This window comes from Lissotriton vulgaris, chromosome 8 (assembly GCF_964263255.1).
Source record: "Lissotriton vulgaris chromosome 8, aLisVul1.2, whole genome shotgun sequence".
Taxonomy (NCBI): domain Eukaryota; kingdom Metazoa; phylum Chordata; class Amphibia; order Caudata; family Salamandridae; genus Lissotriton; species Lissotriton vulgaris.
The window spans coordinates 427,191,078-427,210,286 of record NC_141696.1 but is presented as its reverse complement, the minus strand read 5'-3'; the positions used below and the strand labels follow the sequence as shown (position 1 = coordinate 427,210,286).

Genomic DNA, 19,209 nt, shown 5'->3' with positions numbered 1-19,209 from the left:
CGTAGGCATGGCCCATTGAAGTATGAGAACAGTTCAATTTCTATATATCCTGACTGCACTCCTCAAGTCCAGCGGCAGCGGATGGGATTCCAGGGAGTGAAACGGCGCTTGCGGGACTTGGGACTCAGGTATGCGATGCTGTTTCCGGCTCGACTTCGCATCGAGTATCGAGAGCGTACTTTCTTTTTTGATCGACCGGACAGTGTTGGCGACTGGCTGGATTCGCTGCCGAAGATGGACGATGGGAGTGGAGGCCCTGGCGGCGCGGACGGAGGTGCATCGGCACAGGAATGACATTTTGGTTCTTAGTGTCTGCTTTTGGTTCACATTCACTGGCTGAGTTTTGCTCTTCTTTACTTATTCTTGCTCTAGGCCCGAGGGTGGTGCGGGGTGGGGCGATCTCTCCTTTCCTCCTCTGGGGTTCTTTGTGTAGTGTATTATGAAGGGGCGACAGGCACACTGCAGTTTGGGGTGGCTTTTTAGTCGTACGCAGGGGTGCAGGGTGGGGGGTATTGTAACGGGTTGTTGGTTGGGGATGGAGGGGGGGTTTGTTATTGTTTCTGTATTTGTTCTTATCACATGGCACAATGTATATTGCTGTTATCCTGTTGCTCTTGGGTTCCGAGGGGGGGGGGGTTATGGCGCTTTGCTGGGATGGGGGGGGGGGTGATTTGAAATTGTTGTCTTGGAACAATAATGGTCTGGGTGACAAGATAAAACGTGGTGTTGTACTCCAATTTCTCAGACGTCACTCCCCTGATATAGTCCTGTTACAGGAGACCCATCTGATTGGAAATGCGTGTAGGGCCCTTGATAGACGAGGCTATAGGCTGGTAGCACACGCTGGATTTACATCTGGCTCCAGAGGGGTTGGCATAATAGTCAAATCCTCCCTGTCCCTTGAAATACACGAAGTTGCCCTTGATGATAAGGGTCGGTATGCGGCTGTCTCTGGGCGGTGGGAGGGGAAGGTGCTCACAGTTGTTAGTGTATATATTCCCCCGGGTCTTCAGGCTACCACCTACGCTGATCTCGGACGAACTCTCCTAGGGCTTCCAGATGGTATCCTTGTACTGGGTGGGGATTTCAACTCTGTGGTCTCGGGTGAGTGTGACCGATTACCCCCCAGGGTCCTGCCGGCGTCTCAGTTGTGGCTGACTGAGTTATTTGAGACTTTCGGATTGGTGGATGTCTGGCGGATGCTGCACCCTACGCAAATGCAATACACGTTCCACTCCGGAGCGCATGGCAGTCTCTCTAGGATCGACTATTTTCTGATGTTGTCCGCTCATTCTCCCTTTGTGCGTGGGGTTCGCCATCTTCCCAGGGGCATTTCTGATCATTCACCCTTGTTGCTTGAGGTTTCGATAGGTTTTTGTGGTGGGAGCAGGGTTCCCCCTATCCATCCTTGGCACTTAAGGAATCCTAAGCTGCGCTCCGAGCTTCTCAAGGCTATTGATTGTTACTTCAATGAGAATGTGGGGTCCGTCTCTTCTCTTATTTCCTTGTGGGAGGCTTTTAAAACTGTAATAAGGGGATCTGCACTGTCATTGATCGCTGCCGATAAGAAGGCCAAACGGGAGAACTTAGTGCGCCTTGAGGCAGAAATCACTTCGCTTGAGAGCGAACTGGGTGGTAATGATACTCCTGCAGTCCTACACTCCTTGGCGCTAAAGCAGGCTGATTATAGGGCCCTGGTGACCGACGCGGCTAAAATTATGAACAGGAATCAGCTGGGCAGACTCTATGATGTGGGCGATAAGGCGAGTAAGCTTCTGGCATTGTTGGATAAATCTGAGAAAATGAGTCGTGTGGTGCCAGTGATTAAACGGTTGACTAGGGAGTGTGTGTCTGACCCAGCTGAGATTGTGGAGTGCTTTGTGGACCATTTTCGGACGGTCTATCGATCGCTGAGTGATAGAGATGAGTCTGATTCCCGCCTGCTCTTGCGTGATATTGCGCTGCCCTGTATTTCGGACGAGGATAGGTCCACTTTGGATGCGCCTATAACGGTGGATGAGGTCGCTATTGCTATACGATCCCTTCGCTCGGGTAAAGCTATGGGGCCGAATGGTCTGCCCATTGAGCTTTACAAGCTGCGGCCTGATAAGATGGCGGCGTATCTGCGAAATATGTTCATGGATGCCTTTGAGGCTGGTCTCCTTCCCCTCGATCAGCGTTTGGCCACTATTGTTGTCATCTACAAGGACGGTAAACCTCGTGACCAATGCACCTCCTACCGCCCCATTTCTCTGCTTAATGCTGAGCACAAGATCCTGGCTAAATTACTTGCGAATCGCTTGCTAACGGTAATCTGCGACCTGATCCATCCGGATCAGTCCGGTTTTATTCCCCATCGGAATACGGCACTCAATCTTCGTAGACTCCACGGGGTTCTCGCGAGAGCTGAGACGCTGACTGAGCCCGCCATTTTAGCTTCTCTCGACGCCACTATGGCTTTTGACACCATCGAGTGGTCTTACGTTTGGGCGGCTCTTTCAAAGTTTGGCTTTGGCCCTAATTTTATTGCCTGGGTAAAACTCCTCTATGAACAACCACTGGCCCAGGTGGTGGTCAATGGCAGAGTGTCTGGTTCATTTCCGCTCGGGCGTGGCACCCGACAGGGTTGTCCGCTCTCCCCCCTCCTCTTTGCCTTAGCACTGGAACCGTTGGCGGAGTGGCTCCGATGGGAGCCCTCGATCAGGGGCATCCGGTGGACCCCTGACCTCGAAGATTGTGTCTCGTTATACGCAGACGACATTCTCCTTTATTTCACTTCACCCCAGAAGTCACTCAACGTGCTTTTTGATGTCCTCACCTCCTTCGGGAAGAACTCGGGTCTCGTCATTAACTGGACTAAATCATGCATATATGCTATAGCGGGGGAGCTTCCTCCACTACCCCGTAGATTCCCGATCCCGTGGTTGAGACTGGTTTCAAGTACCTGGGAATTCACGTCTCCTTGGACCCCTCTGTCTGCTATGACCGCAACTTATATGCTCCTCTCCGGCGACTTAAATTGGATGTCCAGCGGTGGCGCAGCTTGCCCCTGTCTCCACTGGGGCGTGCGGCTCTTTTCAAGATGATGTCCCTCCCTAGATTTTTGTACGCTCTGCAAAAAAATTTCGATCCTGTACCCTCTGGATATTTCCGTGAGGTCGAGGGCCTCCAGAGGCAGCTGATCTGGGATGGGCGGGCACGTATCTCCTTGCCTAAACTTACTTTGCCATGGTACGATGGTGGCATAGCCCTCCCAGACATCAGGCGCTACTACTGGGCCTCCCAGTTGAGCGCGGTTAACCATGTGACGTACTCCCCAGGTCCTGTCCCTGCCTTAGCGATGGACAAGTTCCTCTTGCCGGGCGGGAACTTCAACAGGGCATTGTACTCGAAGGAGCCATTCCGATCTCTGACTGGACCTACGAAGTGTGCTGTGCGTGCGTGGAGAGATGCGAATGTTGCTACGGGCTGGGGCGATAAGATGACACGACTGACTCCATTGTATGACTCTGATAGGTTGGGTAGCCTGTGGCGAACGAAAGGGATTGATAAGTGGGATACGATTGGTATCTTTGGTCCAAGGGGGCGGTTAAGTCCTTCGACGCCCTCAAGGTGGAGTATCATCTTGGCGATAATGAGTATTTCCGATACCTTCAGGTGCGCCATGCCATGCTATGATCTCGGTTTTCCCTCCGGGGACGGAGATCCCCCAGTCGTCACCACTTGAGGACCGGATTCTGGATGGCCACGTGCCTGACAGCACGATTTCTTTGATTTATAAAAAGCTTATTAACACCAGGGCTGACCTCCTCGTACGGCTCAGGGCCTCGTGGACCACAGACGGCCTGGAATTAGACGACGAGGATTGGCAGATGGCTATCGCCTCTCCTAAGGAGGTGGCTATTCCAGCTCGCCTTCGTTTTGTGCAACTGAAGATCCTCCACTGAGTTTACATGACCGGTACGCGACTGTTGCGAATGGGTTACTCGATCGATGGGTTGTGTAAGCGTGGTTGTGGCATGAGTGGTACCTTTCTGCACATCATCTGGGAATGTCCTGTGGTATCTGCTTTTTGGTCCAGAGTACATGCTATTATGGGACGGGTCACCGGGGTCTCTCTTTTGCCTGAGGCTCGTCGTTGCCTGCTCAACGTCTGGGAGCCTACGGACTGTACGGTTGCTCAGACTTTCTGGGTCACTCTTGGTAACAAGGTTGCCAAGAGGGATATTGCTCAACTCTGGGGTTCCCATAGGCCGCCCGGGATAACCGCTTGGAAGGAGAACATGGACTGGTGCATGTTCCGGGAGAAGACGGTCTATGTGGCTCGGGCCGTCCTAAGAAAGGGGGCAGGATTTGGTCCCAGTGGAACGCGTATCGTGGAGATATCTGCACTCCTCCACTTGAGTCTACTACTGATGTCGCGTCGTCCCCGTAGTTAACGTTCCAGATGATTGTCAATAGTGCTTATCTGCGTAGTTCTCTTCACCATTCCCCCGTCCCTAGAATGTATGTCACAATATTCTTTAGAGACCGGTTCCCTCGCCCTCTCCCCTTGATCCCTTGGAATCGCTTTTACCATGTGATTGTGTGGTGTGTTTGTTATATGTTTTTCAACAAAATCATAAAACAAAACCTATTTTATCCTTTTGTTTTTTCTGTGTTTTGGTCCGGTACACCATTAAGCTGCTACTCTCTGTTCTAACTATACTGCCTCTATATCTGGCATCCATATGTTTATTGTCATAGCGGCCGGCCCGATTGGGTTGTAGGCAGACGCTGTGTACTGTGCATACCGAAAATAAAGGTTTTAAAAAAATAAATTAAAAAAAAAAGATACACAGAATCACCCCTAATCACGATTTGGGGCAGCCTAAAAACACTTTTGAGAAAAGCAGTATAGCTAAGCCTGGATCTCTCAACAGCTTTTGAACATTAAATTCGTAGACTTATTGAAATTGGTTTAGAATGCATCATTCTTGCTTGGATTGCTTCTTTCCTACGCATACTATATTTATATACCCGCTTTCTTATCACAATAAAGTGCTTGGTGCTCGGCTCCCCAGGCTAGTTTTGATGGTGCGCAAGGGAGCCACGGGGCATACATTGGGCACCCCCAAATTATATGCCCTCCTGCTAAAACCCTCCCGGAGGAGAAAGTAGGGGGACAGTGGCGGTGGAAATAAGAATTGGAGCGATCTCTCACAAACAAATAATGTGGAGATATATGCACAGGAAACCCTCTGTCGGAACTTGAATTTACAGAACCTACGGTGTCGCAACTGATGAAGCCGGCTGGGTCGGCAGTGGGCAGTGCCGCACGTGTTCCAAGGGGACTTTTTTGGGGGTGCTCCATTGTGAGAGATTGGTGACAGGCCAGAACGTCAGGCATGCAGAAATGTTACAAAGAAGGTCCGACAAACAGCTTGTATTTATAGGGACTGGCTGTTCATGTGCAGCCTTCCTTCATTTGCCATGCCTGTTGTACCAGGTGCATGCAGACTGCATGTTGGGTCAGTGTAACTCTCCTTGAAGTGGCCATGCAGTGTAATCACTGCATGAGAAGCCTTCCTCACCACAATGAAAAATCAACCAAAGTTCATGGTTCATCCATACAATCTTTCAGTCTGTGGAGGGCTGCCAAAGTAGGCCTCCAATAATATTGGAACCTCTGCCCAGAGACACCAGCTAAGAGGTGGGCCCTTCTGCCACCAGGAGACATTTCACGTCTGGTCTTCCTTACAGATTAGGCTGGACAATTTGAGTGGAATTGGCAAAAATTCTAGCCCATTTCTGATCTCAGAATGAGTCTAACTTTCTCTTGCTTCTCCTGGGAAGAGGTGTGGTGCAGCAGCCAGGGCGACTGACTCCAGATCCTGGGAGCTCTCAGTTTGATACCCGTCGGCAAATCAGCCTAGCACCACGTGACTCTGGGTAATAGCTCGCTTAATCTTCCCGACTGCCCCCAACGCCTTGACACCCTCGGATACTTGTTTGCGCTTTAGAAATACTGGACATTTACATTTACACACACACTTTCTGAGCTAAATAAATCTTTTGACCACGCCAACAGTCTTTCGCCCAGTATAGTCTCCCCTTGGAATTTCACAGACACATTTCAAGTGATACGGGAGCCACTGTAAGTGGCGACTCCCACGTAAAAGAAACTCGCACACCCGAAGGAATTCATTGCACACCGGAAATGAATATATTATCACAGAACCTCAGTCGCGACGCCAACGCAAAGGCAACATGCACACCGGAAGAAAATAACACATACACTGTAAGTAAAACAACATGGCAGAACCACAGGAAAGTTACCCACACACAGGAAACTCCATCCAGCAGCATAACCGGGCATATTTAACACCACCACATTGCCACAAACATAGGGAATCTTAGAATGTGTAGAAAAGATAACGTTCAAGCCATACGCCTCGCACGCTCCTAGGCAAACGCACCAGTAAGAAATCACACACACACACACACAGGAAATTAGCACTCAAGAAAACATAACACAATAAGAATACAGTTGAAGAAACAATAATATGAGAATAAGGCAGCAAATAATAATAGTTAACTTTCTGGACATCATTGCATGTAGTGAGCATAGCGTTGGGCAGCAATATGGGTTTCAGAATACCAACATGAAAATAAAAAAACAGCATACATGAAATACAACAGCATATACTGAAATTCAAGGATACCGCAACGAGAAAAACAAAATTAAGAGATGAAGGCAGCAAATTCGAATCGAACTGTAAGGAAGATCCTGGACATCACGGCATGAAATTGTAAAGAACAAAATGGAACAACATCATGGCACCAAACTGGCAACGAAGGATAGTAAGGAAATGGTCAAAAAATGCCACCTAGAGTTCCTGGTGAGCAAAATCTCACCCAACCTGCCTGCAATATCAGCAATCGATATAGGTGCCGATATTGTCCACCCAGTAGCCGATATCTCCAAGTTTCAGTCATAGAACACTGAGATCTTGTTCCAGGACTAACATGTCGTATAACTTGTGGCGGAAAAACACCTTTACCAGCTGCTAAACCAGAAACTCAGTGAGCATGAGATTAATGCCAGCAGCATCAAATACGCCAGTCCACTAGTTACAAAAATGGTAAAACGGCCCATTGTGCATGTGAAGAGAATGGAAGATGGCGGCACGTAGGGATATCCAATGCTGAGTGGCGCCAGGCAGGTGCATTCACTAACCGTCTTTGCACAGCACGTGTTCTTGACACATACAGAGAGGCGCTGCTGCTCATCCCGCAGAACCTTATCGTGACCCCACGACAACGGTAAGCGCACCCTCTAGGCCAACTCACAATATAGAAAATTACAGGCTCGTGCATCAAATTCCAAGCAAGACATGGCTCATGCATCAGTAACGGCAACTGTTAAGGGAAAAGTCCACCCACATAAATTGAACAATGGCTCACAAGGAATCCACAAGTATATGTGTATATTGCACAGGAGCTCACACAAGGGGCAACAGAAGAGTTACGGGGAAGAACAAATTTCAAATATAAGTGTACAAAATCTTTATTTTCTTTTTAACATATTTAATTAATATATTCGTTGTTCAAAGCATACGACATCATAACAATTCAACATATAAATAGAGAATTATTGCCGAAATAAATATACATTATAAAACATTGTTTCCCCACATCAACCTCTCCACAACCATACACTCACAGGTACTTCAGTCACACACATACATTCACACAAGTTCCACATTCACAGTAAATTCCCAAAATGACACAAGAGAGGGATCCAGCGGAGCCTAGATAGCACACTGCTATAGAGTCCAGGTCGATAAAACAGGATCCCATTAACAGGTAACGCCAACGCGCGTTTCGGTGCCAGGCCCAGATCTACGGGCGCACCTTCATCAGGGCTTACACGTCGAGGAAGGGGGGAAGACACTGCTCATAAATGATACACCCGTGACAGATCTGTTGTAAAAAGAGAATTCATTCAGATTACACAATCTACTTACTAGCTTATACATTTACACGTCCTATGTCCAGTATATTAACAGTTTACATATGGGTCTAAGGCTTATGCACAGATTCTTCAATTTCGTATGTCAAAGGTACACATAACATTCAAATAGACATATAGTTCGATTTTTCACATGTTGCCTCAGTACCCCGCCCCAAGTCAAGTAAACTCCAAACAGAGTAGATAACAATTTTATAAATGGAAGGAAAGAACAAAATTAGAGCCACACACAGGAATCCCCGACTACACGAATAGTCAGACCTCACAATCAATGCATTCCTTCAAGACATTCACATTCTCCAAATCTATTCCCTTGTGGTCTGGCAGCAATGTTCGAAGAGACGGAGAGGAGCAGTTTTTTAATTTCATTTAATTACTCGAGGGAGTACGCAACCATTCTCTAGGGTGGCCAAGTAGAAAACTACTCAACAGCCTACACTTCTGCGGGCTTCAGAAATACAATTTTAAAATTTTACCTGGGCCACTGGGGGTACTGGTCCGTACCAATTAAATTCAGGTTTAATCTTCCACATGTAGCTAACAGTTAGCCATGCCCTTTCTATAGGCCGCTCGATGACACACTGGTGATGTACTGACATAGCTCACTGCGAAGATACTTTTTCTTGTCAGCCTTGCCAGGTTCCATAAATAAAATGCTGCCAGTTACTTCCTCCAAGCACTGACCGATCCTTCAAAACACAACGTAGTTGGTCATGCTCACTGCACTGTAGGTTGTCTCCATTGCATGAAAACCAAACCATGTAAATTACAGAAGCACGTACTATCTCGGGCCGTCCGATGTAGAGGACACTGGTGGTCCTGCAGGGCCTTCTGTTTATGTATGAAATTGTATTTCTTAGCGCTCTTAAGTTCATCAGTAGTTGAATCTTCAGTTTTCTTTAGCTATCTTCAGTAGATACACCAGTTTACATACATGCCTCTGTCTCCAAATCATCGCTAAAATGTTGTAAGGAAAGTCTGCTAGCTGAGATGTAATTTTAGATGATAATTTATTTAGTCTTAGTAGCAGATAAGTGCATCCATGGCTAGGTCCTTAGGATAGCCACGAGGCTAGCCCCACCAGGAGCAGCCTCCGTGCTGCCTAGCCCATACTCCAGCTGACACTCCTCACCTCACAGGCACACAAACATTCCATTGCATCACCGCTACTCTAACATTCAACACAAGGTATTCCCACAGCAAGGGCCAAGCACCAGGGAAGATAAATATATAATTACACAACATATAACACGTTTCAGGTGCTACTGGAGTCACTGTAGAATGATATTGTCTTCGAATGATGCATGTGAGGTCTGCGGGTGTATCTCAGATTGCATTTTGAATTTTCACCCCGATGGAAGTTTTTTTGACCATGACTAGGTCTCTTCCTCTGATATAAGAGTCTATGGTTCCCTGCTTCTCATTATTTCATTGTTCTTCCAATTGCACTGAGTCTGCACTGCATCCAGAGTGGCAGTGTCCATGATTAGATGAACATGGGTTAATCTTCTCACAGTGGTCCGCAGGAGACCAGCTGCGTCAGCACCCCTGATTGAAGAGTGGAAAGTGGATTGGTAACGAGATAGACTGCTGTGTCCACATCTGTCCCTTGTTCCACAGTGATCCTTATGGCCATGAGGTTTGATATGACTCTCCCGGACTTTCATTTTGCTTGAGACCATCAAGGGGTGATCATTGTGTGTTGGACAGGGATTCCAGTTACTGTTGAATGTCTTAGCCATGAAAAAAGGGGTCATTGCCTGTTCTGACCTCTTTAAGATTTATATGGAGAAGTGTGGCTCAATAATTAGAGCTGTTTTAACAGGACAAGGGAAACCCAAAAGGAATAACACTAGGGTCCTTGGGCAGTAATCTATTGTACAAGACAGAGGACCCTAGTAATTTAGGATCATGGGAATGATAGACATATACTAAATAGTATATATGACCTCTGTCCAGCCGGACAGGATTTTATTCGTCAAGTTTTCTGTATTGGTTCATATATTCAACATTTATACAAAAGTGGGCACAGCCTGTGACCCACAGGAGACAAGACAAAACAAGTGACAGAAAATTATGTAAAAGCGCACAAAGCGGTCTGTACTATTGTTCAGTTTTACAGACTAGGATTCATTTAAAGCAACCCATTGTTCTAGACATTTCGTGAATTCAAACAAACATATGGTGCAGTAAGGTCGACGACATTTCGATGCAGCTTGAGAATACATGCATCATCATCAGGACAAAAAACAATGTGTCATGTTTGTCTTGAGACTATTTCGACAGTTACATAGCCTCTGATTTCTGTTTATTCCGATTTGCGGTGGTATATTAAAATATCTGCATGGATATGACAATGCATAATAACTTCGCCGGCATGAAGAAGGATACGGGGAATTAAAATAGTGGCTCCAGGCTCGCTGTTGCGGCGGTCCGATGCTTCCTCTTCGGGAATTTTGGTGTGGTCTTGCTTGATGGCAGGACGGTTGGGGTTCTGGCGGTGATCGCTCTTCATGCCGGCGAAGTTATTATGCATTGTCGTCGACCTTACTGCACCATATGTTTGTTTGAATTCACGAAATGTCTAGAACAATGATGGCAGCCAGTGTGCGTTTTGTCACTGGATGTGGTGTTCATTCTCCTCCAGCAGGTTTTTCCACCTCGCGAGACACCTTGCAGGCTCTCATCTTGACCTGTGGCTCCAACTACTTCTGCGTTGCTGTTCACCCATGAAACTGTAGGTGTGCACAAATATGTTTTTCCCTCCAGTTATTCTCCTGCTGCCCCTGAGGTGTAGCTGGGCTAGGATGCTGGGGAGAAGTACTCAGCCAGATGGTCAGTTCCAACCAAGTTGGTATGCCATTGTGCTTCTCCTTGTGCTGGATAAGCCACTTCTCAGTGTAGGGTACAGGATACACAGGTCATCGGCTCGCATAAAACATATTGTTCCCTTGCATCTATGTATTTATAGTAAGAGCCGCAGCTTGTGCTGTAAATGAGCTTTAAAGCACGTTTGATATAACTCACAAATTGTCTGATGCTCTTTTCGGGTTTGGAGGAAGCTGGATCCCTCTAATGTAGGGTAGAACACCTTAAGTATGGAGTAAAATCCACTGATTGAATTTCCTCCACAGTTATATTCCTCAGTGGATTCTACTCCACATTTAGAGTTTGTTCTAGAAGTTGGAGGATTTTCAGTTCCTTCAAATCCTAAATGAGGTCCCCAAGAGTTTGTTGAAGCCCCACCCTATGGGCCATGGGCTCACCGGTGGGCCAGAGGATTGTGTCTGCGCTTTTATCCTTCAGCCATGTTTAGGGGGTGAACCTCCCTGTATTTCCTTAAAACTGAACATAACAGTGGAGTGCCAGAAATGATACCACCTTCGTTACACAGCCTTACAGGTCTGAATATTGTCACGTTTGCTGTTTTACGCATTGAATGTAGGGAAAAATGAATCTTCCTGCCTCTCTCTGGTGCTGTGGCTGAATTGTGATCGGTAATTCAGGACAGTAATACAAACTGTGGGTGGTTTGAAAGAAAAGTTACCTCTACAAACATTTTATGCACATGAGCCGAGTTGTAAATAATCTCAAATACAAAAACTGAGACAAAAGAGCAAGAGTAGAATGAATGAGCTGTGAAATAAATGAATTTCACCCATATGTCCATCATGAGATTACTTAGAGGTCTGTAAAGAATGAGCAGGGGGCAACTGTGTGTCTTAAATAGGCCCAAATAAATGTTGGACTGCAAATTTCACCAGCTCCCAAATGTAAATTGTGCACCTGGTACCCTAAATGTTTTCAGGGGGCTGAGTGAGGACTTTGTGTTGGCCTGGGATGATGGGCATACCTTCCCTCTCCTTTTAATCAGGTCATTTCCTGGCTACAGCTGCAGCACACTACCTGTCAAAGCCCACAAACTCCTCCTGCTCTATATTCGGCCCGGCAAAAAGCCGCATGGGCACCATGCTGGAGTGAGAACCACAGGTCTTCATTTATTTCCATTATGGTTTTTGGGAATGCATGATAGTCCTTCTGTTTCCTTAAAATGTGGGAGAAATGGAAAAACGACTGCTCTCCTGTCTCCTGGTGCTCTGTGAATTAAGGCCAGGCCTGCCAAGTATCACGCATCATGTGTGACGCTAACGCATTTCAGTGTGGTGATCCGCATCACCGCACTGAAATGCATTGTCACACATTTCTGCCACTCTGAAACAGGCCACTGCTGCGCAGACTTGCTGCCGGCACTAATCTTATCTGCTCTCAGCTCTGGAGTCGAGTGGCTGAGAGTGCTACAGTATATTGTTACAAATTAAATCTGCCCAGCAGCTGACTCCTGCTGGCAACATAATCATATTTCTGGCACCGCACGGCTTTCAGACACACCACACACCACACACAGAGTGACTCTCACACTGCCAATTACCGAGACCGGTGAGCGGGGCCTGCCCAGGCAGTTTTAGGAGTGGTTGCACTAGAGCTGTGGCGTACCAGGGGGCCCAATCTCCGGATGTGACCGTAGTGTGTCACGTTCTGGGCTGGAGGAAGTGAGTTCAAAACTGGCGGGGGACTCAAACTGAGAGTCGAGTCCTCCGTGCTCTGCAACTGCTTACTGTGCCGCAATTTAAATTCCATAAAAACCGGCAGACCGACAGGACAGATGGCCGCCCGCGCCGCAGCGTATCAGAGGTACCGCAGAGATCGCTGGCGCAAAGTGCGGTGGGCGGGGGACGAGTCATTGAGTCACTCTGCTGGGAGAGAAGAAGAGTGCATGATGCAGTGTGCTATGCGGCCGTGGGTCCCTGTGAGGCTCACGCCGAGGCCGCAGGAAGGACCGGGACGCAGAGACAGCAGCAGTCTGAACTCTGAGTAAGTGTTTACTTTGGTCAAATGTTCCGTGCTGCGCGCCAATGCGTGACAGATTACCAGCAGGCCCTCTCTGCTCTGGGGCCCGGCCGGGCAAGGGGGAAGGAGGGGGTCCATTACGACTTGCATCATCATTCCTTCAGAGGCCCCCTGTCCATTGTCATCAGTAGCTTCACAGCACGGAGCGCACCACGCATTGATCTGATAGTTAATTGAGACACAGTATCTGCAGGTGCAGGGCTGCTCTGTCTCGTCATACTTCAGGTTTACATCTGCAAGAGATCTCAGATTTCATTTAATTCTGCAGACCGTAATCTCAGTAGGCCGCATGGCTGCTCTGACTACGGGTGCCAGTGGATGTTTACCACTAGTGTCCTTCCATTTCTGGTGCTCTGCATCAGATTCAACAAGTTCTTGGGGTTTCTTGCTGCTCAAATGGCTGTAATTTCTGATATTTATAAGTTTCCCTAGTTATTCATTGCATGATTTTTGCTCGCGAGAAAGTGTCACTCATAGTCGTTCGAATGACTGAAATTTTAGGAATGTCCCACATGGCAATCTGAAACCTTGCAGCTATGTTAAGGCAGCAGTATACCCGGACTGGGACCGGTACACGTACAAGGTGGACAGTTGCAAAATGTCCCTCTACTTTGACATTAGCCACTGGCAACCACTAGCACAAATCAAATACTTGACAACCCTCTGTTTGGTTCCACTACTGACAGATTGGTCTCCAATCATCTATTCTCTGAAAAGTGCCTGCTCTGAGTCTGTATTCTAACTGTGAATCCTGTCCTTCATGGCTATTGATGGTGTAGAACTGCAATCTGCCTCTCAATGATTGATTTCTGGATACTTTGTTCATCGATTACATGTTCCGTACGATCAGTAAACTAGCGCGCTTAACATATTAAACATTTTTTTTTTAAAAAGGCTGCTAGAGTTGTTTGTAACCAAAATCCAACATCAACATTTATTTCAAATATTTTTTTATTTTAGGGACAGGATATGTTGCCATCTGCAATCATCCAGGGCACCCTGAATCATATCTGCCTTTTGCTCTTAAGTAACTAACTATAATTTCCTGCCTAATATCTTTAGAAATCTTTGAAAAAGTAGAATAAAGTTGTAAAATGGTTGCCAGCCATGCTACGAGGTGTACTGGGGAAATAATCGATTTTATTTTAATGCAATGTTTTTTTTTCCCCAACAGAGGCATTTTTTCAGAAACTTGGGCTCCATTCTGGTGTACGCCTTCTTGGGAACAGCAGTTTCTTGTTTCATCGTTGGGTGAGTGTACTCAGTCTTCCGAGAAAAGTGTTTATCTTTATATTTTTTATGAGGTTGTGTATTCCTGAAAAAAGCCTACTTCACAGTGTTGGTGGCGACGATCCTTAGGGGCAGACTATAGCAAGAAAAGTAGAATTTACATTGTTACTTTTTTTTTTATTTATCTAGCAGTTTTATTGTTTTTTCAGAATCATGAGCTAATGTCTGGAGGGACAAATTCAGAACACCAAGGCACCTTGTTATGTGTTATCAGACCAACACATTATTTAAGAGCGCTTATCAGTCCATACAATATTCATTCCTGTTGAAGTGGTCCTCAATAGGTCACAGAGTATAAAGGCAGCAGTTGATTTAAACATTCGCCACCCCCACCCCTACTCCCACCCTTGCTCAACTTTCCATAAAACAACCATGACATTTAATATCTCTGCGGACGTTACAAAGATAGTTTTTCACTCTGTCTCATGAGGCTATATCCCTTCAATGTGGGGTCCTCGATTCAGAGGATGGGAAAGCTTTACCTAATGATTTATTTCAGTTATTTGCATCTTCAGTATATGAGTCAGATAGTCCATCATATCATCTTGTCCTTGCAAGCTGTGCGGTGTTAGACAGATAGCAAAATCCGGCTTTTCAATCTTGGATGGAGGGTGGCTGCTGCACTCCCCTCACCGGGTATGTTATCACTGGGCCCCAGACAGCATCACACTAAACTTTTCTGTTTCTCCGTGGCCATGAGTCGCAAGAAGCGGGCTTGCCACTGTGTTGTCGAAGGAGGATAAGGCTTTCTCTAGAGGGAGGCCACGGTTGTTTTCCTGCACCCAGGCAGTTCCATGGTATAATTTCTTCCGCCCTGGTTTGAAACTTCAATGCCGTTAGGCTGATCCTCAGAAGAACAGTATCTGTTGTTAGCAGGATCAGGTAGCCCAAATTTGTCCTGTTCTTCCATGACTTCCGTCCAAAATTGAGTTATCTGAATGTAGTCCTACCATATATACCTCATGATTTCTATTGTCGCATCCCCTCCAAAACTTAGGACTGTATTGGGTTTTGAACTTATGCAGTCGCTTTTGACTGGTTTAGGGTCCTTTTTTTCCATATCTGTTGTTGTTGAAACTGCCTTGAATTTGGAAAGAGAATTCCCAGTCACCACCTTTCGTAAACAGTGCAACACATACACCTCATTTGTTTCACAGGTTATAATTACACACAACCAGATTAAGTAGTAAATAAGAATTAGTATATTGTGTTACTCTTCTGTACCATTCATGTTAGGCAAATCACAAATCTGGGAGCACTCTGGATGGGGATAGAGGGCTATTGTAAACAGAACACTGAATAAAATGTATGTTTATATTTCTGGACAATCAGGCTTTCTTGGTGGTCTAGAACAGGAAAAAAGTTAGTCGGAATGTCCACCCTAAATAAGGCAGCCCAATCTCCTTGAGGTTGTTGATTTAAGGTTTCCGCCGGCAGAGCCAGCGATGATCCACTGGCAGAAACATGTTGATTCACCTGAGTGTAAATGGAACAGATGGACCATCATTTTGTTGAAGCCGGTCCCCTGAACGATAAATAACCCCTATAGTACCCCAAGTAAGATTTAAATTAGACCTGCAATACTGTGCAAAACTTAAAATGTATGAGACAATAGTGGAATCAGCCATGATTAATAGAATGTAACCTTACCTTTCACTTGCGCACAGAGTGTGTAGATCAATTCATCTGTTAAGGTTAAGTGATTTGCTACTAAGCTACAGTAAGGGCATAGGTGAGTGGAACCTGTGATTAATGCATTTGCCCCCATTTGCACTAATGGCATTCGGGATTTTAATCACTCATTTTTTGGCTTCTAGACTTTAAGAGTTCAGCAAAGAATATTTTTACGATTTTTCTTTTTTTAAATATATCACATTATCAAATGAGGTTTTAACTTTTATGAAGTCTCCTTTAAATATGGGTGCTATAGTATTTTTTTTTTAAGTTTCTTGAATTTGTACTAGCTTAACCTTCCACTTTTAATGTGGCATGAATTTCTGATTGATGTTTTGTTGATCTCAGTTGAGGTCTGAAGTTGAGATTTTGTACCCCCTGTATCCCATACAAATATGGGCCTGGCAATGACTTCATGGTGGTGCATGATCCAGAAAATGTCCAAGACTTTCTCTTACTGCAGTACTTATATTTTCCTCTGATACATCTCCCGTGCTGTGGATCTGGAAAGTGTGGTAAGTGATTATAGTTACATCCGGTGTGTATCCAGTATAACCAAGTATCACACCAGTTAGTGTTCAGGGAAAATAAAATGTAAATTGATACTTGTATAGTGCACTACTCAGCCGCAAGGGTCTCAAGGCGCTTGTACGAATACCGCTTTGGAACCCATCCTGGCTTTCCCTGTGAGGCATCCACTCCTGGGCACCCCAAAGGTGGAGGCCAGGCATCCTTAGCGTTGTGGGGGCCGTTGTGGAGATTAAGCAACCTATTGCCCAGAGTTGCAGAGTGGGATTCCATGATTGGAATAGGCACCGAGGCGAGAATTATCAGGTCCGTGGAATTTTTGAACCCAAGACCCGCCGAGGCGGGAATTTGAACCATGGTCCCGGGCTAGACCTCTGCATCAGGGTCTGCCGCTCTAACCATTGAGCCACACTTCTCCATTACCAGCCTTGTAATGAGGAACATCTACAGGCCTCTTCTCTGCATACTCTGTTCAGATCCAGTCCACTCTACTTCAGGTTCAGGCAACTTGGATGCAATTCTGAGTCCATTGATGCACTGGGAGTGTGGACAGGAACTGGCGTTGTCAGGGAAGCAGTGGTAGATTCAAATTCCTAGCATGTTATTGTTTTGCCCGGTGATATACAGTGTGAAACTTCTTTGAAAGTGATGTGGGATGAGGGTGTATTGGAAGGTCTAGTGAGATGGTTGCATGGGGGTGAAACCTACTGTCATTTCACCACTCTATGTGCTCTCCTACTTTTTTTAGCTTGACCTTCAATGACTTTGGAGTGGACAGACCCTTCTAGGGGCAATACCAGCCAAGGAGAGGGACAATCGAGGACTTTGAGGGGCGGGGGTAGCTTGACCCCTTGGGAAGCCCCCAGCATCAGGCACTTTCTCTCTCTCTCTCTCTCTCTCTCTCTCTCTCTCTCTCTCTCTCTCTCCCTCTCTCTCTCACACACTCTCTCTCTCGCCTTCAACTTCAGATCCACAACTCTTGCTCAGGCTCCCCTGTTCAATACAGTACTACCACATCTTCTGTCCCTTGCCCCTCTTCACAATAATGTGGGTTGGGTGGCATGCTGAGCTTTATGGCTGTGGGTTCAGGGGTGCAGACATCCATACTGAAGTGCTTCCTCAGACAGCTCTCTCAGCCATGTCCCTTGGTCCTGCAGGAGGGAGGGGGCTGTTAGCAGTAAATTATAAAATCAGCTCCCACCTTGAGAACAAGAAGCAACACAAGACGATTGCCTTTAAAACTTACCTTTCTGGTTCTTGCCTCTACCTATAGTCAAACCACTTATATTGATTTGATGCCATTGACATGGCCGAGAACAAATGTAATAAAAAGACAGTACATGAATGAAGAACTCATCCAAAGTCTTATAACCTGATTCTCAACAGGAATCTCATGTACGGCATTGTGAAGTTAATGCAGCTAGTGGGCCAACTTGGTGAGACCTTTTACTATACAGACTGTCTTTTGTTTGGAGCAATTATCTCTGCTACAGATCCAGGTGAGCTCCACAATTATTACTTTATTTTTCCCATATTCATTGTATACCAGTTAAAAATAACATCTTGTTTCTTCATAAATCTTTTGCTGAATGTAAACCATTTTGAGTGCATGGGTTTCCAAGGGCAGAATATATTATCCATGGTTTTATTGGATAAAGAATGAGACTGGAAAGTCATTCCAACTTGACATTGGTTGATTAAAATGTCTGTATATTTAACCCAGGTTTACCTCTCCAAGCTACGAGCCTATTTACTTCCTATGTATTTGTGTTATTAAGTGCTACATCCATAAAATGAAGCATCAAGTTACATTACAGGCAAATCATAATGTGTTTTGGTTGAATTAGGTCTTATCTTCTGTTCATAGATTGCGTAAATTCCTCAGGGGATGACTAGGATACGCCAATCCCTCTAAGCTTGTCTTAAGCTTCTTGCTGAAAGAAAGATGACTAAGAGGGTGAACCAGCCAAAAAAGAGCGCTCATCCATATGCCTGTGTCCCCAAAAAATACATTTCAGTAGGACTGTGGAGGCTAATATTTGGGCCTTCGTATCGACATGCTGAGGAAACTGGTGGTAGAGAAACAGAGCGCCTTCCGTGGCAGGAGCACAGTGCCAAATAAAGAAGTATTTAAACAATATATTGCTTTCCACAGGAAGTCAACCTAGGGCCTGATTTAGAGTTTGGTTTTAGAGTTTTAGAGTTTGGTGGACGAGAGCTACATTACAACTGTGCTGAAATCCCTTGTGTCTTTTTACAGGTGCATTAGTTTACAATGCACTTTTTGAATTCGCTTTTAATGCACTTTTTAATAAATGCTGACTGGGATATCCGTCTTGTTTGGATGGTGTCCCTGTCTGCCAAACTGTAACTCAGGCCAATAGTTTCCATAAACTATAGACCAAAATACTGTCTTGAAATTATTTTTTAAATCAGCGGATGTCTCTTCTGGCATAATCTAGTCATAGCAAGATGCAGTGAATTGATGAAATTGAATCATCAAGATGATACCTTGTCTGAGAGTTCTTTGATGAGTTAAGGTAGCTTGGGAGAACCTTTCTCGTTATTGTAAATAATTTAACATAAGTAGATAGAAGTCTTTTCATCTGAAGGAGTAGGTACAAATTTATATCCTAAAGAAACCAAAGGGTTCTAATCATGGAAATTGGTAGAAATAATACACCAGGTTTAGACCTCCATTTCAGATATTGGAGGCACCCCACGAACTAAAACATTGTTTTATGTTTATTCAATTTGAACAAAATGGATGTATCTAGGCAACAACAGTGAGACAA

At 45.6% G+C, this 19,209-nt stretch overlaps 1 protein-coding gene across 2 annotated transcripts in view; it reads left to right on the top strand.

Annotated features, from left to right (window-relative positions):
• SLC9A7 (solute carrier family 9 member A7) overlaps positions 1–19,209 on the top strand; it is a 471,766-nt gene that overhangs the window by 269,451 nt on the left and 183,106 nt on the right. For both annotated transcript variants that reach the window (XM_086934195.1, XM_086934194.1), the window contains exons 4-5: positions 14,097–14,173; positions 17,801–17,913. In XM_086934195.1, coding sequence (XP_086790321.1) covers positions 14,097–14,173; positions 17,801–17,913 — 190 coding nt within the window. The remainder of the gene's footprint in view (positions 1–14,096; positions 14,174–17,800; positions 17,914–19,209) is intronic.